This window comes from Sitophilus oryzae, unplaced genomic scaffold (assembly GCF_002938485.1).
Source record: "Sitophilus oryzae breed Bouriz unplaced genomic scaffold, Soryzae_2.0 scaffold_1436_pilon_pilon, whole genome shotgun sequence".
NCBI classification, from domain to species: Eukaryota; Metazoa; Arthropoda; class Insecta; order Coleoptera; family Curculionidae; genus Sitophilus; species Sitophilus oryzae.
In genome coordinates, this window is record NW_022146100.1 from 4,161,213 (window position 1) to 4,188,000 (window position 26,788).

Consider the following 26,788-nt stretch of genomic DNA (forward strand, 5'->3'; position numbering starts at 1 on the left):
TACCTCTTTAAACTTATTATTTTTAGATTTGGGATGTTAGATATTGATTTGTTTTTAATTGAGGCAAGATAAAATTGGTTAATAGATTATTTATAACAATAAGAATATTCTTAAACAAATAAAAAATTCAAGATTCACAAGGACAGTTTAAACGCTAAAACTACAAAAAAATAGTTCTTAAAAGACTGTTTTATGGTTGAAAAGTGATTGGATATTATTATAATATTGTAGTTAAGTAGAAATTCATAAGATAAGATAAGCTGTTATTGAAACTGTGTAAAACTTCGGCGATATACCCACTAATACCCGAACTAAAGCTATTTAATAAGTAATATTTTCTTGCCTTTAGCTGTGTATTTTTTTCTAATTTCGAAAAATCGAAAGTAGAGAAAAAAAAAGAAAATTGTTTTGCTTGTCGTAAAGGGGGGAACCAAGCTCCACTCCCACAACCGGTTTCTGGGCCTAACCTTCATCAGGTGGGCTGTCCAGAGGCTGGTTCTCTCACTAAAGTTATTTATATGCCTAATATGTCGTCATTTTTTATTACATCATATGTAAATAATAAAAACAATACTAAAAAACATTAAAAAAAATGAAATATAGATAAATATTTACCTTATGGAACACTGTCCTGTCAAATTTAATTCTAGATTAGAAAATACTAAATTTAAGTCATCCATTATAGAGTACAACTATTGATATACTAATCGTTTTCTGAACATGACGAAATATATTATCAAAGCATTGTTCATTTATCAATTATCATTTATAATTAAAGAATCGTCAGATTGTAATACCGTGCGCACAAGAATACAGTCGCGGTTGGAACCTTCGAAGCGTTACAACAGCAAAATAAAACACTAAAAAGTTCGCAATAATACACTTTAGTACAATAAAGTAAACTAGTTTTAATCATTTGGTAATGATGCTGTGGTGAATATATTATATTGTTGTATTTTGCCCTGTACATATTTTCAGAACTGTTTAAAACTCAGAGAATAAGTAATTCTAGAGAGGATAAGTAATATTTACCTAACTATAAGTAATCTTTACCCAACATCGTAAAATAAATCAAAGAACTACTTCTTCGTTTTTCATAGAATAATAAATAATAAATATGTACATATTTAATAAATATTATTTATTAAACTATTATAGATAAATTAAATAAAAGTAAACTGGTATAAATTTAAAAAAGTCCATAAACTAATTTCGGTTTTGAAAATAGCTACTAACTGTCACTAAAAACTTGCCATGACGACACTAGCTCTCTTGGTTGCCATTTTATTGAAAAATTGCTCTTTATTCAAAATCTCAGTTAGATAGGCATAGGAAACCCTAATATAGTTTGAAAGAGCATTTGAGTCTGCTTCGATTTATTATAAAAAAATACAGGGTGTTGTATTTGAAATAACGGAGTTTTTATGTGAAATAAAACCTTAAATTAGATCAGCAATTTTTAATACCCCTGTATAAATTTAAGGAAGCAACAACATTTTCCAGTAAAGTTTATTTCTCTACCTTTAAATTCACCAATCTATTCTATAGTAGCATGCAAATTTAAATACCTTTAAATATATCGAAAACCAAAGATTTTAAACATATTTAACGCTTATAATAAATGCTTTTTTTGGTTCTAGGAATCCAAAAATTAAATAAAATACCGGGTGTTCCATAAGAAAAAATATAACTTTGGTATGGATCTTACTTAGTTCTGAAACACCCTGTATATTTCAAAATAATTTTACATTGTGCACATTGCCTCCCCGCATATACCCATAAAAGATTTTGTTTCTATATTTTTCCGTTTTCGTATAATCAACCGAGGCGAATGAGGTGCGCCACCATGTATAAACGCTCAATTTGTAGATATTAGTCTAGTTTTATTCATTTGCTGATGATGGTAACATGGTTAGCAAAACTCGCGTCAAGTGCAAAAATAAAGTATTTTGGTGTATTGTGGTGAATTAGTGCTTTATTTTGCTGTTTAACACCAAAGCACAGTGGTTCCCTTTAATTAGCTGCGCGGTCATAACTGTTAGATATCTAGATATAGCTTGACTGCACCGGTATAAGATCCGGCGGCAATTCGCGGCAGCCAGTGGCAATTAATTTATATGCAATATTCTTTAAGCGACAAGTATATTCATGCCGTTTAAGAGGATTTGCAAGGGAAAATAGTTAAAAGTCTTTGAGTTGTTACAAGCAAAAATGTAAAAATATTATTTTTGTTGCCTTCAAATAAATTGTCATAAACTAATATTACTTGATTTAATTAAGTGTAAAAAAGAAAAAAACCGTTCTTTTTACCTTCTTTTCGAACGTCCATTACAGAAAAGGCAACAGCTTTTATCAATTTTAATAAAATAAGTAATTAATTGGCGTTATCTGAAAACTGTTTATGTCAGCTTGATACCAGTAGCAAAAATGTGACATTTATTTCTAATAAAAAAAGCGCTACAATAGGCTTACTTGATTTTGTTATTTATTATGTATCGTTTACAGGGGAATATAAGAAAAGTATTAGCAACAGTTTCATGCAAACATTTTGAAATTAATATTTCTCTAAGTAATGACCTATCTGGGAACCACTGTGCAAAGGTTCCGACCCTCAACAACTGTAATCTTATATTAAATTATGTAGAATTTCCCTTACCTTGGTGTTTTCAGGAGTCTTTTTTCATACAACACCACACCTTCCCCTTGATCGATGTACTTATACACCTCGGATACACTGACAAAGCTCAATTCCTGGCTGCCATTGGTGCTATTCGGTCGTTCCTCCACCGGCAACGCCGCATCCACTTGCAGATTACTCAAATCCTCAGTAATTTCGAAAATGTTCTTTTCCAAAGCATCGATACTATACTGAGAGCAGGTGAGGTAGTCACTACTTCTTTCGTTCTTGTTGTTTGAGATGTTGAAATGCTTGGAGGCTTCGGAATGTTGGTTCCAAGAGTCGACGCTGGTATCTCTGAAAGTGGGTGGGAGGGTGTTTATTCCGCTCTCTTTCGAGTAGTCTTCCATCTGGGTTAGCTCGAAGTTGGGGTATTGAAAGGCGTAAGAATTAGGTGGTCTTTCGTTGGAGATCGTGGTGTCTAGATGTACGCAGTCTTTGGGTTTCTGGGGACTTTGGTTGGGTGATGACTTCTTACGAGTCTTTGTATAAACCTGCAAAAAAATATATACAAGGTGAACTACTATTTTAAAAAAGCTTCAATAATGTTTTGTTACCGCAGTGACTGTGGTAATCACTAAATTTGACGTTTTGGTCATACAACTTTTTCTGACAGGCAGTTTTTTTCGTCCAAAAATTTTAAATATTTTTTTTCTCAAAAACGGTTAATGTTAGGTAGTTAGAGTGTTTAATATCAAAATTCATAAAATGTTACCGTTGAGAGGCAAACCGCTGGTGATATTTATTGTACAAGCACTTGGTAATACTGGTATTTTTTGGTACTTATTTGGTATTTTTGGTACTAATTTGGTATTATTCGGTAATAAACCGGTATTATTTGGTAATAAACTGGTTTTATTTGGTATTAAGCAGGTAATTTGTTGGACATCTGGCAACGCTGGATTAGACGCACGTGGCGACGACGGCCGGGAAGCATATTCGTATCGGACGTAGCTTATTGCACAACGAATATAGACGAACTAATATCTCGTATCGAACGTAGCGTATTACTCGAGACGGTGCGATATCAGTTGTCCGATACGCCCGCTAGAAGTGGATGGTTTATTATTTATTTTTTAAACTTTGGCATGGTCATCTAACAAAACGGAAAATACATACATTTATAACAACATTTATCCAGATAATTATGAATACTTTTATGAAAGTAGTAATATAATAAGAACACAGCTTAAAGGACGACCCCTCTGGTTTTTCAGGGGCAATAAATTCGTGCGTCTCAGCTTATAATAAAAATATCAATTCTGCATCATCCTTAATGAGTGGATTGTTCCAAATGTTTAAATTTAATCAATGTAAACCAAGATCTAACCTTGTAAAATCGCATTGCAAAGTGCAAAGGAAAGGTAAAAAGATAGGTGTTTAACCGACATCCATTTCAAGGCGAAAGACACTGGCGACAGGGAAAAGACGAATGCAATCGGGGAGAAAAGGTGGAAGCTTAACAAAAAAGAAGACAAAGGCACCTCACTCTTAAAATAATTGTATACAGTTGAATATTAGTTTAGGTGACAATAAATTTTCTAAATATAACACTTTTGGAACTATATTAGTTTTTATGATGTTTATACATGATCATTGTCCATTTCCCACGTTTTCGCTGGGTTAGGTTTTTTAAGTTTAAATAAAAAGTGGCATTTTTATATAGATGCCAATAATTTAAAATTTTACATTTTACAGACACTTAAAGATATATATATATATATATATATATATATATATATATATATATATATATATATATATATATATATATATATATATATATATATATATATATATACGTGTATATCCAGAATGACTAGTAGAATTCCAGTATGATAAAACAGTATACATAGTATCCTATTTAAAATAAGAAAAATGACACCTGCCTAGTACTAACGATGCCTCCTGTATATTGAAAAATAATTTAAAGTATTGACATCTAAAAATAAAAGCCACCTTGTCTACAAAAAAATAAGTCGGAAAACAGCTACATGGGAAATATAGAAAAGTGCCTGTATTCCTACTTCGTATCGGACGTGTGATATTGCACAGGGTTGTGCGATCACGCGCGTCCGTTAAGAGCGTAGGTTCGGCACTTTCCGCTGTGCAATAAGCTACGTCCGATACGAATATGCGGCCGGGAAGCTGATTGCATCATTTCTAGTCCATTTGCATCTAAAGCTAATCTGAAAAATATCTAAATTTCTAGCCCCAAGTACATTTAAAGCTAATACCGAAAAATATCTGGAATCTAAAGGTGCTCTGACAAAATCGTTTAGTTCTGGAAGTCTTTAGAAGATACCACTCTACATGTTTTGGAAACTGATTATACCCAAGAAAATAATATAGTTTCTAAAATACTAAAGCAATGGTTAAAGTCAAAAATTGGTGATGAAATCTGGAGCACTGTAAACTGCAATAGTCTGTTTATCAACAATATTTTTAGCACATCAATTTTACTTCCAAATTCTACTGCAGACTTCTAATGCAAACTCGATTTTGGGATCGACTTTAATATGCAAAATAACCTGCTTTTGTAAAAAGCAAGTAACTTTACAAATAAAATATCATCCTTTTACAAAAACCACAAAAACAAGAGTTACAAAGGCGCGCTGGGTAAGCACAAACAAACATACTTGATAAAGCCATTTTGATATAACAAATAAATTATTTATACCAAAAATTAATAATAATCGCAGTGTTAAATCCGAGGTTAAATCAGAGGTAAGCAATAATTCTTCAAATACCTCAGGCACAACCAAAAATAACTTTATTTCTAAAAAAGCCTTCTACCGAGCCTTCTACGGAAAATACCGAGGAAATTACAGAGGCATGCAAACCCTCATGTAGCAAAATTGTATCCCTTTAATCAAAGAAATCCTAATGTAAAAATACTAGACTGCGTAATTATCCCCCCCCAACTAAACGAGCGTCGGAACTACCCTTATCAGCCGCCACTTTAGCCATACCATCCACAAGCAATAATAATTATCTCCCCGATGTTACCCATTTACTACCATTATCAGCTGCCGCTTCAACCTTACCATCAACAAGCAATAATTCAATTTGGAAGTCTAAAAAATACAGCCGCTCGCAAAAGAATAAAAGAAAAATTGAAAAGTTTCAGTATAATCAACCTCTTATAACCAACTTTATTTCGATATTAGAGAAAATAAATTCTACTCTTAAGGAAAATGGAGAAATATCGAAAGCTCTTAAGGAAACGATGATGGTTTGTCTAAATGAACCCGACAATGAACCTGATGAGAATAAGCCAGAATTTAGGCCAGAATCAATGCCAGCAAACAAATTTTTAAACATGTTGCTTAAGACAGACTTTGGTACTAATTTGGTATTTTTGATTCTAAATCCCAAAATTGGTATTTATTGTACACCATTTTTGGCAGCGGTTTGCCCCTCGGTTACCGTGAATTGAAATATCGTTTGCTTAATCCCCAAGCACATATCTGCTATTCCCGAAAGGCCATCTCACAACTATCCACTTAGGAATGCGGAGCACGATCTTTATCTGCCAACCCCGAGCTCAGAACTACTTAAAGGCTCAATACTGTACAATGCCAAAAAATGTACCATCATCTGCCTTTGAATATCAAGTCGCTTTCATTCTCTCCCGCATTTCACAAAGCTCTGAAATCATACTTACTGGAGAGAGCCCTATATGCAGTAAACGACTTTTTTGTTGGTGTTTAATCAACAAACAATTTTGAATTTTTTTTACACCCAACTACTGTATTAAAAATAAAATCTTACCCTAGTGCCAAAATAAGTTATTTTAACAAATTTAAAGTAGTAGTATATCTAAATTATAAAAACAAGGTGTTTTAATAAGTAAAAATGTTGAAATCCGACATTTTACCAAATTAATTCCATTTTTGAAGAAGTCTGTAGGATACCGTCGCAAGAAATCAAAAATTCTTACCCGACAGGAATTTGACAAATTTTTAATTGAAGCTCCAGATAATATACAGGGTGAGTTTCCTACGATGTTCTCTATGGGTATCTCGGAAACTACTGGAGATAGAGAGTCGGTTAAATGGGGAAAGAATTGCAGTTTTGTGGGGTCATAAATATGCGCCTTTCAGATTTTTGAAAAATTTCATGGCTTACTAGATATTTCGAAAAAAACAAATTTCGGCTATTTTAAAAATTGTCCCTAATTCCATTATAACCTATTTTAGACAAAAAGTTTTCAGATAAAAGTTGCAGATAATCACATCCTTAATGAGACTTTGTCCTCCGTTTTTTCCTAAAACCTGTCATTTTTGACATATGACACAAACATAGGTTTTTTTAAATGGAAACCATAGTTGGCCATGACTTCATAAAAATCGCCATTTTTTATGATTTTTAGTGATATAAGCTATAATATATTTTCTTCGAAAAATTACTGAGTTATAGACAAGGGTTATAGCCAATTTTTATGAATTTTAAACAAATTCACTTAGTTAGCCATGGAAACAAGTTCAATCGCCGTTGCTCTCAGAAATGTGAAGCTGTCACATCCAAACTTTGTAAATTAAAATAAACAAAAATTGTAAATATGAATTTTTCAAATGAAGAAAGGCGTGTAGATACTCGCGCATCAATAGAGTGGTTCCAACATGATCTTCCATTATGACCCCCCCCCAACCCCATAATGAGAGAAATGTTAAAAATAATTTGTATCATAATCATACAAACGCAGGGATAGGAAGAGGTGGACTAATTGCATGGGCCTCCCCGATCACCTGACCTATCCATTATAGAAGTTTATATGCGGTATAGTTAACAATAAGGTTTACAAAGAACTTTTGAATTAAGAGTGACACTAGAAGTGGCGGTACGAGAAAAGTTTAATTAAGCCGACCGGTCCTTCTATGAGAATGTAGTAATTCAGTTTTACAAAGATGCAACTCAAAACAATGGCGGATTTTTTGAACATTTTCTAAAATAACTTAAAGTGTATGTAGTGATATTATTTTTTTAAGTTTTAGTTTGTGTAATGTAAATTGTAAAGAACCGTAAGAGCGATTGAACTTGTTTCCATGGCTAACTAAGTGAATTTGTTTAAAATTGATAAGAATTGGCTATAACTCAGTAATTTTTCGAAGAAAAGATATAACTTATATAATTAAAAAGCTTAAAAAATGGCGCTTTTTATGAAGTCATGGCCAACTATGGTTTCCATTTAAAAAAGCATATGTTTGTGTCAATGTCAAAAATGACAGGCTTTAGAAAAAAACGGAGGACACAGTCTCATTAAGGATGTGATTATCTACAACTTTTATCTGAAAACTTTTTGTCTAAAATAGCTTATAATGGAATTAGGGACAATTTTTAAAATAGCCGAAATTTGTTTTTTTTCGAAATATCTAGTAAGCCATGAACTTTTTCAAAAATCTGAAAGGCGCATATTTATGACCCCTCAAAACTGCAATTCTTTAACCATTTAACAGACTCTCTATCTCCAGTAGTTTCCGAGATACCCATAGAGAACATCGTAGGAAACTCACCCTGTATATATAGTGTTAGAAATATATAGAGTTAAAATAGATATAATTTTATTGAAATGTATCGCAAATATGCATTTCTTCATCCTCAATCTACCAGCCATAATAGATTTGTTATAATATATTTTAATGGAGGATTCTCAGTCTCAGTACAACCTGTTAGAGTAAATTCTTTCAGTAAAATTCCCAGTGACATTGCAAAATATCTTAATATTAAAGATCCAATGCAATATACAGGACGTTGTTTCCGCAGATCTTCTGCAACACTGCTTGTGGAATCTGGGGCAGACATTGTTAATGCTGAAACATCATGAAGGATGGAAGTCTTCAAATGTAGTTGAGGGTTACATTGAAGAGTCACTTCCCAAAAAAAAACGAAATAGAGTTTTAAGTGAAGAACAAGAACTCGCGACCTCCATGAGCAGAAATGAAAATAAAATTCAAAAGATTACTGGAAATGATCGAAGTTTGTCAATTACCTTAGTGAATTGTTCAAACTGCAAAAATTAAAATGGACTCAAATAAGATTATTAAAAAAATAATATTATTCTGTGAATTACTGGAAAAACTTTTTAATAAACATTTAAATAAGAATTTCAATTCGATCGTAGAAAAAATGTTGTGTGCAACATGTGCAAAAAGTATATTGATATAGATCTCGTGAAACAATAATGTGCAAAAAATCTACGATCTAGATATTGTTTGGTATTATCTTTGATAATATCTATGGTACTCACCTTCCTGAAGGTGATATATTGCTGATCGTATCGCTTGCTACTCCTGTCGCCTTCAGATTCAGCAACCGAGTTGTCCGATTGGTCCAGGCTTGTGGCACTGCCAAAATGCCTCTCCAAGCTATCGGTGGGGGTGCTGCTGGTCACGCTCTGTTGCTGGTCAAACCAATTGAGAATATACTCAGTGGCGTCCGTTTCGGGTAGGGTGTGCAGGTTTTTATCGTCTAGGTTAATACTGATCGGGGTCGATACTGGTTCGAGTTCGTACTCGCCGACAACGTGGCCGTTGTTGACGACGATCTTATCTGAAATGTGATGGGAATTATTTCAGACTTCTAAAAAATTGTATTGTTTGCCTAGTGAGTGTTTACTTAATAAACACGAAGGGTTAACTCACTGACTAAAAGTCAATATTATTTAGTATCATCAAACTGTATCAAGCTGATCAAATATTTATACACTGAAATGCAAAGAACGCAACAAAACATTTTCTCGTCTAGTGTATTTTTTTATTTTTGTCCTTATTTCCTTATTTTAACATTGGAAATGTTTATGTTCGTATATGGGGGCCAAATTTCGAGTTTTCTTTCAAGGTCGTCAGCAACGGTGTCGCACAGTCGACCAAAATAAAGCATCAAAACTTTGTCGCGTGATGCCTAATTTAGGTGAACTGGCCTGACAGCACGAAACTCTCGGCGATATACGAGGTTTAATTTTGTTAGTCCCGACGATATTACTTGACGACTATGCTACGGGGAGCGATTATAAAATTGAATAGATTGATATTGATATTTGTAAAGGTTACAAAACAGTACTATTTTCGTAATTTTTGATTTGGGTTTTGACAATTATTTATGTTGTTTGTAACGAAACGATATTTTTATTTAGGTATTGATATATTTCAGAAATGATTTAAGGATTAAAAGATATAATATTGTTGCGGACCCGTGTGGACTCGACCTAACCTAACTATATGTCCCGCCCTCAGATGACCTTAACATCGAATTAAAGAATAGACACCGTAATGATTCATTCCACCGTTCGAGAAAAAACGAGTTCCACTGGAATTGACTAGTACATACGAAAACATTCGAAACCTTCTCTATGCACCTAACGATCTATGGACTAATCGAGAATTCTTTAGCTGTGGGTATAAAAGCCAGCGGCTGGGGCCTAAAGAGGACAGACATAAATAGACGAGTACAGTTGACGCGCTAAAATTCAAAATAAATTCTTTAGTTATAAATCGTTTGGAAATAGTTCTTTAAGTCTTTTATCGTTATTGTTTTTGTTAATTAGTGTTACATAAATTGTGTTTAAATAAATTGGGACTTTCTATCCACACGGAACCGACGAAAAACGTAACAATATATTTACTTAATTTTAATGTATCTGCATTAACGCAATCTGCAAAATAACGTTAATTATGTTTATTTTTTCTTCTAATCATTATTAGTTATTATTATTAAGAAGGGTGTTTCTTTATATCAAGTTTAGCTGCAAATATATAACGTTAATTATGTTTTATATGTGGTGTTATCATTTCCAATGTCTCTGATGGTTGCAGCGATTGCGAAATCTGTGAGTTTTTTTTAGCAAACTGTATATTAATATATCAACTTTAATTCGTATACTCAGTTTATTATAAACTTTAGTATTTGACATATACAGGGTTAATCGAAGAGTTATTTTTTTGACCCTATATTTAAAACACCCTGTGCAATAATTTCGTGAGCAAATTTTCCTAAAACATGATTTTTCGATCAGAACCATATCTCCTGAATATTTTGTTTGTTGACTCGTGTCAACATATGCCTTGGTTAATTTTTAAGAGCAAAATGAACTTGCCACAAATATTTTACAATATTTTCAATTATCGGTACTTTTTAATGTTATTCTTCATAATGACGAGGTGGCTTTGGTGATAATTGTTGTGTACGAATGAATATGGTTTGGTTTGAATATGGTTCTTAGTGTCAAAGATCGTGCAAAAGTTGAGATCCTGTTGAAGAAGGCTGATGAATATTCGCTTGATCCTTGAAAATCCTTGACGAAGAATAAGAAAACATAACACAATATAGCTGAAGCCTCATTATGAACCGACGCGACGTCTGCAGAGAGTTACAGCACGGTTATAGCAGCCGGGGGAGGCTTTCTTTTATAAGTTTATTGTTTGTTTGTACACTTAGTTATTACAGTTATTTCTTTAATATCCTTAGTTCTGTTAGTGTTACTAATATTTATTAAGATTATTACATCATAAAGTAATTATAGATAGTTGGAAAAGATTGGAAATTGTTGGTGGCAAGTTCATTTCGCTCTTAAAAATTAACCGTGAAACATGTTTTATATGCTCAGAAGACATGGTTCTAATCGAAAAATAATATTTTAGGAAAAGTTACTCACGAAATGATTGCACAGGGTGTTTTAAAGTTAGGGTAAATAACAACCATTTAATTAACCCTGTAAAATAAGCCAAATACTACCCAAGTAGCATCTATCTAACTTCGAACTAAATCTGACCTGAAGCGACGTCAGACTTTGTGCAAATTTAGGTCGGGTGGTGGTGATATGACCGGTGACGTCGCTTTCCTATTAAAAGCATCGTCGTTGGATCCGAGTTGGTAAATCCAACGATCTGTCGACGTACAAAATAACAACGTACCATTTTTATTAATTTCCCAACGTCGTTCCCACGTTGGCTTGCACGACGTACATATACTTGAACTAGCCCGACGTCTACCCGTTGTCCGAATAGGATACGTCCCACTGATAATCCCTAAAGTAACGTCCAATTATATTTTGTTGTATTTTATGTTCATATTTATAACCTAATTTACGTATCTCTGTTTACGTCCGTAAATACAACCCATTAAGTAGCATTTGCGGCCTAATGAACATCATGAACATAACCTAATAAAAAGTTTTTGTAAACAAACTTAATTTTCTTATTATGCCTAAAAAAACACTAAAAAGGCATTTAGACATTCATCTACATTTTACAGAAAGCTAATAAATAAAATAATAATAGTAGTAGTGATGTCTTGCCTCAACCCACGAATGCTTTTTATCCGGAAGAGATGCTACATTACACTGGTGCATCTTAATTTCATTTTTTAGCTTAGGAAACCAGCAGACCCCATCCTCCACCTACATGTGAGGTACTGGTTCCAATTCTTTTAAATGTTGTATATATACTATCTTAAAAAAGAGGCTGCCCTTTTTTTTAAGGAGAAAACAAAAACTAAAATATAGTTGCACAAATCCACAAATCACTGATACGCAAAGTGAGGTTACGTGGCGTACGTTGGAATTATATACATCATGATACGATTGCCGGTCGTCCGGTTTGATGACTTCGGTCGTGTGAGACGACTAATATTGGAGACCCGGTCGGAATTGGTATATTGGTAGTTCATATTAAGTCGGACACAGGAATCCGCCATTCTTAACAAGTATCCGATTGTCAGCCATTTTAAAATCGTTTTTTGTTTTTAAAATTTATATTCACATTCCGATTTCTAGTAGACTAATATTGATAAGGTTGAGTTGGGGGGAACCACAGTACAGTTTTATGATTAAACCAGCTAGAAAATAAAAAAATATTTTGCGAGTTACTTTTTTATAGATATTTTTATTTCATAAATCTACCTAATTTTGAAGGCGCTCGTTGTTTTCCGGAGTATTTTAATCAGATATATCAAAAAAGTGACTTCCGTTGACAAAACTGATGTCTGGATTAATGATTCAGAATTATTATATAATATGAAATTAGGTAGGCACTTATAGTTATATTCGAGGAGTGATTATGAAGCCATTTGTAATTAGGTAGTTTGGTTAGGTTTTTATGTATTCTTGGTAGCGAATATGAAACCAAACGTAACGTAAGTGCTTAGCGACGAATTTTAAGTAACTAAAATCCAACGTAATATGACGTTGGTAATGGGTAGAATTACATTTCCTATTAGGTCAGATACCGACGTCGAGGCGACCCGAATCTGTATTCCCCATTTAGGTGCAAATAAGGGTCGTCAGGCGGTCGAACCGACGTTGGTACCCGACGTCGGGTTTATTGGACGCGACGTATACCCGACGTTAAATAACGTCCAAATGCTACTTGGGTAAAGTTTATAAAAACTGAGTTTATGAATTAAAGGTACGGTTTCCTAGCGACGTCTGGCGTCCGCCACAGGGTATCCCACTTTTTCATAAAAAAGCAGCATAATGATTTGAAACGTGCATCTTTAGGAGACTTCTGCTTATAAACGAAAAATCCTCTAATACACACAAACCTGGGACACCCTGTACAATACAAATATATCGCATGATGAAAAAAATATGATCTAGTAGACGTGGACTTTAACAAAAAATAATTAACGCTTTGACAGTTAAAAGCCTTTACACAATTGAAAATAATCCTATATTTTGATGATGAAAGTATAAAATGTTGTAAGTCAATATTTTTCTATTTATGAGATTCTCTTTCAGAGAAATGTTGAACACATTTATCAGTATATAACTAAAATTTGGGGATCTACTTGTACGTATTTTAGACACATTATCTCTATGACCTACATTAGTTATCATATTCCGCAATAAATATAATTGTACTTTTTTTCTTTACTTTTAATCACATCATAAATACACAATTCACATTATAAATACACAATTTTCGCTAACATCTAGATGTATAATACACAATTTGTTTTTTATTTATATTTATACAGAGTAGCTAAATTATTACGTTTTTAGAAATTATGAGTGTTGGGACCGTTGAACGCCTACCGCCTACTAAAAAAAATATTACAATTTTATTTTTACTTTAGTTGAATTTTAATTTTTTAATGAAACACCCTGTGTATCACTTATTACATTTTTAATTTCTACCATTAAAATAAAGGAAAAATTAACATTTTACAGTTACAACTTTAATGGTGACCAATATCTACGAGGCATGTTTTTTAAGTAAGTACCGTTTTGCGATTTCGCCGCCGCAGCGCTACGGTCGGCGTTCCGCGCATGCGCGCTGGTTACCTGCATCTCTTGTCTATGCACAGACGCCAGTACAGTCTGATTCTTCATTGTATACGTTGTTTATTGAGTGTTTAAGATGCCTCCGACAATCGTGAGCCCCGCCGATTGTGAAGTACGGGCTGTCATACGATTTCTTAGTGCTAAAGGCGTAAAACTGGTCGATATTCATCGTGAGATCTGTGAAGTTTACGGACAAAACATTATGAGTGATGGAATGGTAAGGAAATGGGTGAGAGCATTTAAAGATGGCAGCACAAATGTGCATGATGAAGAACGGACTGGGCGTCCTTCGGTCGTTAATGAAGATTTGGTGCAGAAAGTGGACGAAAAGGTGAAAGAAAACAGACGCTTTACAATTTCATCATTGTGCGACTACTTTCCTCAATGTTCTCGTAGTGTTTTGTATCGCATTGTGACCGAGAACTTGAATTACCGAAATTGTGTTCACGTTGGGTTCCGAAAATGTTGACGGATTTGCACAAAACCCAACGTTTAGGCAGTGCATTGACTTTCCTTGAGCAGTACCACAATGAAGGTGAAGATTTTTTAGACAAAATTGTTACTGGTGACGAAACATGGGTAGCCTACGTCACACCAGAATCGAAACAACAGTCCATGGAATGGCGACATTCATCATCACCCAAAACAGTGAAGTTTAAGCAAACAATTTCTGCCCGGAAAATCATGGGCACAGTTTTTTGGGACAGAAAAGGAGTATTGCTAGTGGAGTTTCTGCCTCGTAATGAGACAATCAATGCAGCATCTTATTGTGAGACATTGAACAATCTGCGCCGTGCAATCCAAAACAAAAGACGTGGCAAGTTGAGTAAGGGTATTGTTTTGCTGCATGACAATGCCCGTCCACATGTGGCTAATCGGACCAAAGATCTCATCAAATCTTTTAAATGGGAAACTCTAGATCATCCTCCATACAGCCCTGATCTGGCGCCCAGTGACTACCATTTATTCCTGCACTTGAAGAAACACCTGGGCGGTCAGCGTCTTCAAGACGATAACGAAGTCAAAACAGTTGTGATACAGTGGTTAACCAGTCAGGCGGCAGAATTTTATGAGGAGGGTATTGAAAAACTGGTGCCACGTTATGACAAGTGCCTCAATATTCACGGAAATTATGTAGAAAAGTAGATTAAGGTACAGGCTTTCATGTAAAAATAAAATTATTGCGATATCTTTGTACGTTTTTTTTTAATTCCAAAACGGTACTTACTTAAAAAACATGCTTGGTAGAATGGAGAAGAAACTCACCAGGTCAGAGACAGGCGAAAAAGTTCATATAGTGGAGTAAAATTACTGAGAAAAGTCGCTTCCTTCTCGAAAATTTTTTTTTGAAGGTATAACCACATAAAATCGTTATGAAATGATCGGTTGGGGCTTTGTGCATGTGAAATGACTAATTACGACCTTTTTGGAGGGGTCAGAAATTTTTTATCCCGGAAATTGTCAAAAAACTGTCAACAATTTATAACCATGTTTTTTTACCTTTCCTACGTGATAACTCCTAAACTAATCAACTTATTCACATACTCTTTTTTTTAATCGATTGAGGACACATAGACGGTCATAGCTGAAGTAATTAAAGTTCCATAGTGAGTGTACTTTTTTTGGGAAAATGGATTAAACTTCAAACATTAACTTTATTGTATCATGATTTTCGGTAAGCGAGAAACTTTCTTATTTGAAGGAATTTTTACGTAGTATCTGCGTATGAAATAAAGAATAAATATTGAAAAAGTTTTTAAAACTTGTTACAACCTTCTATTACTAATAGTTTTATAATTATACTGATTTAAAGTTATCAGTATCCCGTGCGCGCGCTGTAGTTAGAGTCGCCGCGCTATATACCGCCCGGCTCCATCACGTTGTACGGCGCGGCGTGCTAGATGTGGCATTAATTTATGTTTTAGAGTAAATGTAGACAATTCTTTATAAGGAATTACTTAATATCTGAGTGGCACATATGTAGGTGTCGATTTAATATGACATATTTTTGTAATATTTTTTTTATGAAAACATGATTACATTTTTTTTATTACATAATAAGGGCATATCCTGAAGTTTGCATAGGATTGAAACTCTTTTATTAAACTACGAATTTCTTCTTTTAATATATGTTGGTGTAATCATTTGTGTTTTCTGATTTTGCTCTTTATACCACTTACATAAAGATTTAAACAAAAACCTAAAAAGAGCATCGGCAACTAAAGTTAGCCCTCGAATAGCCCTGGAATATTATTTTTCATCTTACGTAACTTTACAAGTATTTTCGACGTAATTATCTGTTTCCGTAAAAATGACAAAAAGTCTCCATCTCAAAAAAAAATATATCCAATACTGACAAAAAGCGCCGGATTAAGGTGCATTCCGCGTAGCATAAATGTTAATTTCCCATGTAATAATTTAGGATTATTCCGTAATATTTCGCGAGCTTTTGTACAAATGACCAAGCGTGCTGTTATATAAATATGGTTTTGTTTTAAAGTTTGACCTAAATCTACTAATTTTACCATCGAAGTATATATGGTATCACATTCGGTAGGTGGATTGTTTATAAATATCAAGTATAATATTTTGGAAACAAAAATTTCGTTGTCAACTAAAATGTTGTTAAAATCAGTTCAGTTTAAAAAGTTACTTTTGCCATGCTAGATTACTTACTACTTGCCACGCTAGATTCTTTTTTAGATTTTTCTCTTCTTCGAATCTTTTTATTAGATTCTTTTCTATCCAACGTTATAGATTTTAATGAAGGATGTTAGGCTAGATAATATTTATTTGATCTCTAACTATAACAAAGTATTGTTACAAATCCTAATAAGCATGAAGCATTGTTAAAATTGAATTAACTTAAGCCTAAAAACCAATAATAGGTACTTAATTATGTATATGACTACAGTTGAATAAAAAGATATGCATATGTATGTATATCGCAATTAATATTAAATAAATATTTACTATAAAAATAAATATACTTTCAATTAAAATGCAAAAAAATTACTAAAAGTAATTTTAACGTAGAATTAGAAATTAAAATATATGTGAATCACATGCATTTAATAGCATTTATAGCATTTCACATGATATGAAATATGTTTGAATGAATTGCTATCTATAACACAAAAACTATAATTACCTATTTAAAAAAAAGCACACAAGGAAACAGCACAACATTTTTATCACAAACAATAAAAGCGGGAAGAGATATTATAAAAATACTAATCTATGTCAGTGAAAAATTCATCCAATGTATAGTATGCTTTCTTAATTAAAAATCTCGTTAATTTAGCCTTGATTTGTTTGAGATTATATAAACAAACGTGGTATTTAGCATCATATACAAATAAATCGTCATATCCAGAAAACTTTGCGTACCTACATATAAAGGCGGATTCTGACGACTCGTATACTTGGCAAGTAGGCCAATATTTGCCTACTTGGCAAGTATACTATCTTTGTAAACAACATTTTTTTCCAACAAGCTTAGATGTTAATTTGTGATGTTTGCCCTTTTTTCCTATTTTATCACATATCAAACACATTATTATAATATCAAAATCTCATATTTAACTAGTTTTCTTTTTGTTAATATAATATATTAATAATTAATAATTGTTAATATGATATATTAACAATTATTAATTAATATATTAAACCAAAAAGATGATATTATCATCTTTTTGGCTTAATAGTCACAGCAACATCATTTTGCCTTTTTTCCGCATCATTTATGATAGTTTTTAGGTCTCGTATAGTAGGATTTTTAATAAAAAAATTTATCATTTTCGTTAATAGTTTTTCTGCAAATGAAACAGTCCATAACTAAATAATTTATAACGTACAGAATTTACTAAATATCAAACTACAGGTACAATGCACATAATCAGAAATAAGCTTACGGAACTTCGTGTTCGCCGTGCCACCAACTAAAATCGAAGAGTCTCGGGTCGGCGAGGCCCGAGCGGTCTCGCGCGCGGCCTATTCGTAAATTTAATTTAGGATAACTAGAAAAGTATTAGCAATAGAAGATTGTAACAAGTTTTAAAAACTTTTTCAATATTTTTACTCATATATTATTTCATACGCAGATACTATGTAAAAATTCCTTCAAATAAAAAAGTTTCTCGCTTACCGAAAATCATGATACAATAAAGTTAATGTTTGAAGTTTAATCCATTTTCCAAAAGAAAATACACTCACTATGGAACTTTAATTACTTCAGCGATAACCGCCTATGTGTTCTCAATCGATTAAAAAAAAGAGTATGTGAATAAGTTGATTAGTTTAGGAGTTATCGCGTAGGAAAGGTCAAAAAACGTTATAAATTTTTGACAGATTTTTGACATTTTCTAAGATAAAAAATTTCTGACCCCCCCCCCCAAAAAGGTCGTAATTAGTCATTTCACATGCACAATGCCCTAACTGATAATCCTGTATAGATATGATGTAGTTATACCTTCAAAAAATATTTTGACACATTTTCATATCGTTTTTACTCGACTAATAGTAGAACATTCGCCAAAATTCACGACAGACCTGACAAAGACAGAAAGACAAAGTTTTAGTGGATCTACTAACAGAGCCATTGTAAGCTGAATAGACATCTAAAATTAATGGCATTGACGGTTGACGGACAAAGCCAGTGAAGGTTCTATCAAACTGAAGAAGATACGAGAGAACGCATTTTATGTCGACATGCCATCTACAGCACTCACCTAATACTAAACAGTTCACGTCCGATGCGTCATTCTGCGCTAGGAGACTTCCGGTTTCCGGCACGTAAGCCCGGAGCAGCTCCAAACACTCCGTAAAGTTTTCCGATGCCGCGTAGTGCAGCGGAGTCTTCCGATTGAGGTCTTTCGCCTCGGGGTCGCCTCCATTGCGCAGCAGAAGTTTGAGGATGTCGACTTTGCCCCAAGCGGCTGCTATGTGGACTGGAGTAAGTCCTTCGTCTGATCTGGAATTGACAATAATATGTAAAACGGAAAACCCTCTAGGAATTAAAAGACAAGCTTTTATATCATACAAATTGTGTAATTTCTGTTCATTGCATAAAATGGTTTTCTTTTCAAAATAAATAAATTTTCATTTCAGGAGGAGTTACTTCGAAAAGCAGCAACAATCCTTTCTCCCATATTGTCAACAGACTTTTGTAAACACTGTCTTTAATAGTCCCTAAGTACAAGATAACTCAAGATATACAGGGTGGCGCACCTCATTCGCCTTGGTTGATTATACGAAAACGGGAAGATGTAGAAACAAAATATTTTATGGGTATATGTGAGGAGACAATGTGTACAATTTAAAATTATTTTGAAATATACAGGGTGTTTCAGAACTAAGATCCATACCAAAGTTATATTTTTTCTTATGGAACACCCGGTATTTTATTTCATTTTTGGATTCTTGGGCCCAAAAAAGGGCATTTATTATAAGAATTAAATATGTTTATAAAATCTTTAGTTTTTGAGATATTTAAAGATATTTAAATTTGCATGCTACAATAGAATAGACTATTAACACCCTGTACATTACTTTTCAGAATTAATTCTTATGCTGAGTTTAAAGGTAGAGAAATAAACTTTACTGAAAAATGGTATTGGTTCCTTAAATTTATACAGGGCTATCAAAAGTCGCTGATCGATTTTAAAGATATATTTTATATAAAAACTTCGTTATTTCAAATGCAACACCCAGTATTTTTTTAAGTAAATCGAAGCAGATTCAAATGCTCTTTCAAACTATATTAGGGTTTCCTATACCTATCTAGCTCATATTTTCAATAAAAAGCAATTTTTAAATAAAATTGCAATCAAGATGGCTGGTGTCGCCATATGGCAATTTTCTAGTGACAGTTAGTAACTATTTTCAAAGTCGACATTAGTTTATGGACATGATTTTTTATAATTTATAATAGTTTACTTAAATTTACCTACAATAGTTTAATAAATAATATTTAGTAAATACTTATGTGATGTGTATATTATTCTATCAAGAAAAACGAAGAAGTAGTTCTTTGAATTATTTTACGATGACTTGTGGATATATGGATTTTGTATAAAATAGCCAATTACCGCAAATTCATTTTATTCACTTCCAACGACAGGTTTCTGCCTAATAGGTTTTTTATAAACCACACTACCAGCTCTGCGAAATAGGACAGAAGTTTTTCAAAGAAGTTTTTCAAAGAAACGCTTATCAGGAAGATTCCTATTTGGATATCTTTGAGCGTAAGCCCTTGAGGCCAAGAAGTAATTTTCCTCACAAAATAATATCACTAGTCACATAATATCTATTTGTTCCGCAAGCAGATATTGCTTTATTTTTCTTGATAAAATAATGAATACTTACTTATTAAACTATTGTAGGTAAATTTAAGTAAACTGTTATAAATTATAAATAATAATGTCCATTCCATAAACTAATGTCGACTTTGAAAATAGTTACTAAAGCTGCGGCCTCACTGAGTCGACACTGTCGATCGACCCTGTCTATCGATGCTGTTGACTTGGTGTGTACGTGGCAATCGACGGAGTCGATCGACTGAATTAATCGATCGACATGTCGATTTGCTTTCCATCGTCCGTGGGTAAACATCAAAGAACAGTCGATCGATATTAGTGTGTGGACCTGTTTTCGACGTTCGACATTCGACAAACTGTTATACACAGTGACGGCTTGGCTAGTTGATATCGTAATCATGCTTTTTCGTTGAAAAAATGGACAATTGGTGTCTTCTTTACAAATTTTTGGCCCGATTTTTTGTAATAAATATTCAAATTCACTTTCCGACATTCGAAAAAAAAAATCTAAAACCACAATTACACCTGTATTCAAGACTCATTATGTTGACGTCATCTTTCTTTAAATCTTCTATCAAATTACTAGAGGGCGTTGTATTACGTTGTATTATTATTAGTTCTACTTTGAAGACTTGGTTGAACCCAAAATTTTCTTTTGCGTGAAATTTTTCTTTTTTAGTGGCAATAATAATATATGCGGCACAAGCAACTATTGCGTCATCTTCGTCAGACATGTTGATTTCGACTGATCGACAAACATTTTTGTCAATCTGGTGTGGACAGATGCGTTTTGTCGACTTGTTGATCAACAATGTCGATAGACATGGTCGATTGACAGTGTCGACTCAGTGAGGACGCAGCTTAACTGTGACTAGAAAATTGCCATGGCGACACCAGCCATCTTGATTGCAATTTTATTTAAAAATCGCTTTTTATTGAAAATCTGAGCTAGATAGGTATAGGAAACCCTAATATAGTTTAAAAGAGCATTTGAATCTGCTTCGATTTATTTAAAAAAATACAGGGTGTTGCATTTGAAATAACGAAGTTTTTATATAAAATATATCTTTAAAATAGATCAGCAACTTTTGATAGCCCTGTATAAATTTAAGGAACCAATACCATTTTTCAGTAAAGTTTATTTCTCTACCTTTAAACTCAGCATAAGAATTAATTTTGAAAAGTAATGTACAGGGTGTTAATAATCTATTCTATTGTAGCATGCGAATTTAAATATCTTTAAATATCTCAAAAACTAAAGATTTTAAACATATTTAACCCTTACAATAAATGCCTTTTTTTGGGCCCAAAAATCCAAAAATGAATTAAAATACCGGGTGTTCCATAAGAAAGAATATAACTTTGGTATGGATCTTAGTTCTGAAACACCCTGTACATTTAAAAATAATTTTAAATTGTACACATTACCTCCCCACATATACCCATAAAATATTTTGTTTCTACATCTTTCCGTTTTCGTATAATCAACCGAGGCGAATGAGGTGCGCCACCCTGTATATAAACAAGATACCTCATAAAAAGTATCCGAAAAATACAAGTTTCAAGATACTTCCAAGCAAAGTATTTGAGATATCAGATACAAGATACTTTTGGAAAAGGTATTTTTTATCGTCGACCGAAAAGATTAATTCACGAGCGATGAAATCGCGAGTGAATTAATTTCGGGAAACGATAATGCAATTTTATCGTCGTGTATAAAACAATATTTTTTTCCATAGCGAGTTACGTTTTAAAAAATATTCAGAAATTATTATTTCAAGGAATTTATTAGGTACGAGTAGAAAAAATATTGTGCTGGGTTGGCGTTGGTTTCTATGTAATTTGACAAATAAATAAAGATGTCTCTTTAGTGTCTCTTTTGAGTCAATATTTTTTAATTCTCTTTCGTGTGGATTGCTGATTGAATTGGAGCCAGAAATGACTCAAAACGAAATAAGTAAATTACCAACAGATATTCAGGCTGAGGCGACAAACGCCATATCCAAACTACTTCCATTTAAATCCCGAATAACTTATGAAAAGGAATACAAAAATTTTCGAAAATGGAAGCAATTAAAAAACGTGCGAGAAGAAATAAAGTTTTTAACCTATACTCGCTGTTAAAGTATCATTTAATCTACCCTTGCGGTTAAAGTACTATTTTATCTACTATTTTTGATAGATATAACGCAATTTTAACAGTTGCTATGGAAAATATCACGGGAAAAAAATATTTAAGCTGATGTCTTTATTAGGTACTTAAATATTGCAGTGTTTCTAAGTCAGCGATGCTGCCAGTAGATCTGGTGTTGTCGCTACTTGCAACAGAGGAATTAGAGTTCACTAAAAAGATAAAATAAGATCTCTCTTTTTACGTATTTTTCTGCCGATTAATTATACATGTCTCAGTATACAAATAAATGATTTTGACTCCAATTTCATTTAAAGAATGGACTCTAATTGCAAAAACTTTATAAAACGTCTTTTTATGTTTTCTTTAATAGCATCTAGCAAAGTGTCGCAATATTTTAAGTTTTCCATTTTAAGACTTTTAATGATATATTGGATTCCTATTAGCTCGGGTAATAGAGAAACATAATATGAGTCTTTATCGCCTTGCAGACTTTGTATGGCTTCTGCTATTGGCTTTGAACAAACTACATATTCACTTTTAAAATGTATTTCATTTTCTTTAAAAGGCGGTAGTTTAAACGTTAGTATATTAGTTATATTACTAGTATTTAGTATTATTAGTTAATAATAAAATAACGAACATATATTACACAATGTGAAAATATGAGAATGTACCAAAGTTATGCTGCATTCACAAAGATATCCCAGTTTACAGTATCTATTTGTACGTTCTAGGGTTGTATATTATATTTTTAGTAGTAAACAATGTTGTTAAATAATATTTTGACCTTTCGAGTGGACTTTCAGTGCGAGAATCCAAATATAGCATCGTCTCGATTTCTCCACACTATTGTTTTCTTTTTCGATAACAATAATAATTAATTTACTCTTATTATCGCAATCGATTACGACCGCTTTCCGGATTTATCCGGATAGATATCAGAAAAATAGTCGCAATTGTGTTGTTATTAATAGGTTTTCGATATAGTTCAGCTTTTGTTTTGGTTTTAATCGGAGCGGAGAATGAATGGCAGGCGCCACGTTAGAACCTCAATACGTTTGATTTGATTTTGGTCTAAGTAGCCCACTGTTCGGTTTTTATATGATTCAAAATAAAAAATATATAAATTGTAAAATTAGTAATTTTTTAATGGCCATAATGCGTTCTCTCAAAATCATCGAACAACTAAATCATTTCCATAGATCCAGTGACGTACCGTGACTTTGAATTTTGAGACCAAAAACCTTTGAATAAGAAGACTAAGGAAGGAGCATATCAAAAATCTTAGGTACACCGCGATGGGCCTCAAATATGGCCGACTTAAATTCCGGTTTATCAGTGTCATTCTAATTTTATTTAAAAAATGTAAAACTATGATGCAGGGTAGATGTGGGGTAGACTCAATAATTTGTTGTTTTATGTTACGTTGTAAATAAATGTTGGTAGTTATTAAAATTGTTATAAAAATATATAATTCTAATAAAAATAGATAAGTTATAATAAGTATTTATTAACACAAACATCCGATACGCTACTGAAGCAGGTAAGTCAAATTAGCGTATCTAAATTCGTTGACATCTAATCTTTGGCAAGTAATAAATAAAAGCTAAAATGCAAGAAAAATATATAATTTAGTTAATTTAAGTGAATTTCATAAATGATCGGTTTACTACACGTATGTATATTATATAGTCACTTACTAGCGAAAAGTTGTTCCATTATTTCACTCAATTTTTGCCGAGATCTACCGCACGCTACACAACCAACTATTTTAGAATATTTTTCGATAAATCGCGATAGTGTCACTGTTAATTTAAGTTCTGCCATAATTTCCATCTAGATTTACTACCTTTATACAACTATCAGTAGTAGAATAAATAATAAATAACATAAAATAAGCTCCGTAAAGACTGACAAATCCACAAAATTTCAAATCAAATTCAAATGTGTCAAATGAATCGTCAAACAGAACTGTCAAGGATCCCCACCCTAGAGTGCTTTTATGGCGCTTTTTCCGCCCACCATGCATGAATACATGGATAGCATTATGCTCTTTCCTTAGCCTTCTTATTCAAAGCCAAAAACTGAAACAACAATTTGTCAAAAAAATCATATTACAGCTATATGTTTTATTTTGCATAAAAATGTTAATTAATAAGTTAGAATAATTATAATTCTTCCCTAACTAAGTGGTTTTATCGCTAAATTTAACTAAAGCTAAGTACAACACAAGTCTTAAATACGTGGACTATTATAACAACAAATACATCGTAAAAGACTATTGTGGTAGCATTCTGAACGAGAATTCAAGTTAAACTTTTTAGAAAATAATTTAAAGGAAAAATGTTAATTCAGTTAATATTAATTTTTGTATACTGCTCAGATTTATCTGGTCTTCTATCATATATTTTGGAAATTAGAGAATTATCTGAAGATTTCCATGTAAGAATTGGCATTGATAGTGGTGGTGAATCACTAAAAGTTTGTCTGAATGTGCTCCCTGAAAATGATCCCGAATATTTCAAGAAATATAAAAGTGCTGGAATTAATAAACTATTCATAATTGGCTTAGGACCAAAGTTGTCTGAATCTTATGCTAACATTAAAAGCCTCTTTGAGACGTTAGATCTGCAGTCCATATGTGGAATTTGTTCCTATACTTTTGCTGCTGACTTTAAGCTTATTATGATTCTCCTTGGTCTTCAGTCAAATTCATCCACTCACACTTGCTCATGGTATAAATTAAATGTAAAGGAAATGGAAATTAAAGGATCATTCAGAACTATAAAAAGTATTATAGAAAATACAAATTTATGGCAACAATCTGGAGGAAATATAACAAAAGCCAAAGATTTTAGTAAGCGTTTTTGTTTGAAATATTTTTTTTTGTATTTTTTAAACTGTTCCAAACCAAACCATATAAAAAAAGGGCAATTATTTTTTAGAAAACTGTATAAACATACCTTTAATCATTGGCGACGAAGAAACACCTGTCTTAAAGTATATACCCCCTCCTGAGCTTCACCTTTTGTTAGGTGTGGTTCAAAAACTATTTGATTGTCTTGAATTGGAGAATACCAATGTTGCAACAGAATGGATAAAAAAAAGCGGGATTGAAACTAGATTATTATGGAAAATGTAACGGAAATAACGCCAGACAACTTTTAAAGAAAGTGGATATTTTGAAGACGATATCGCCCGGTAAAGAATCCTATTCAAAGTTTTGACAAGCAAAAACCTAAACATATTTTTTTTAGGCAATAAATATATTGCAGTGTTTTCTGCATTCAATCAAGTAGTTTCGAGTTGTTTTGGTCAAGCACTAAACAAACATTTTGAACATGACATCGAACAATTTAGATTGGAAATACTCAACTTAGGTATTAACATAACTCCAAAGATTCATGCAATTCTGCATCATGTGCCACAGTTTATTAGGATTTTACTCGGAACAAGCATCTGAGCAGGTTCATTTTTCCTTTAAATTATTTTCTAAAAAGTTTAACTTGAATCCTCGTTCAGAATGTCAATGTCGTTCAAAATAGCTTTACGATGTATTTGTTGTTATAGTAGTCCACGTATTTAAGATTTGTGTTGTACTTAGCTTTAGTTAAATTTAGCGATAAAACCACTTAGTTAGGAAAGAAATATAATTATTCTAACTTATTAGTTAACATTTTTATGCAAAATAAAACATATAGCTGTAATATGATTTTTTTGACAAATTATTTGTTAGTTTTTGGTCTCAAAATTCAAAGTCACGGTACGTCACTGGATCTATGGAAATTATTTAGTTGTTCGATGATTTTGAAAGAACGCATTATGACCATTAAAAAATTACTAATTTTACAATTTATATATTTTTTTATTTTGAATCATATAAAAACCGAACAGTGAGCCCAATTACTTTAGTTAAAATTTGACAAAAGAGTCACAAAAATTAGGGAATTGAAAATTTTGACACACTTTTATAAGTAATCGACAAGTATTTTTTCCGATGCACGTCATAAATCGTATCGACATTGACACTAAAGTCTATAAACCTGACTAAATGAAATTTTGGCAAAAATGTTTAAATTTGTTGTATAATTTAACATACCGAGCAGCTCTTCATTATACTTTATAGAGCAAATTATTGTAACAGATATTTTATTTAGATTAAAGCTGCAAAAATTAGTTTAAACCGAATTTTATTATCGCTATGTTGGTCACATTGCGCCTTTTGTCGTTTATTATTTTACAGTTATCCTAATGTCAGTCATTATTTTGTATAATATCGTGTTGATTTTGAATCTTTGTGAGTAATTCTCGTTTTTTTTGCCTGTTCTCATAGTCTTTTTTTAAAAATTGTACTTTTAAGCACAAACAGTTCTTTTAAG

The 26,788-nt window shown here is 32.5% G+C and overlaps 1 protein-coding gene across 1 annotated transcript in view; it reads right to left on the reverse strand.

Moving 5' to 3' along the window:
• The window catches only part of LOC115876498 (ankyrin repeat and LEM domain-containing protein 1-like), a 60,542-nt gene that overhangs the window by 7,597 nt on the left and 26,157 nt on the right, over nucleotides 1-26,788 (reverse strand). The window contains exons 3-5 of the mRNA XM_030892296.1: nucleotides 18,689-18,930; nucleotides 8,928-9,229; nucleotides 2,657-3,171 (exon numbers count right to left, since the gene is read on the reverse strand). Coding sequence (XP_030748156.1) covers nucleotides 2,657-3,171; nucleotides 8,928-9,229; nucleotides 18,689-18,930 — 1,059 coding nt within the window. The remainder of the gene's footprint in view (nucleotides 1-2,656; nucleotides 3,172-8,927; nucleotides 9,230-18,688; nucleotides 18,931-26,788) is intronic.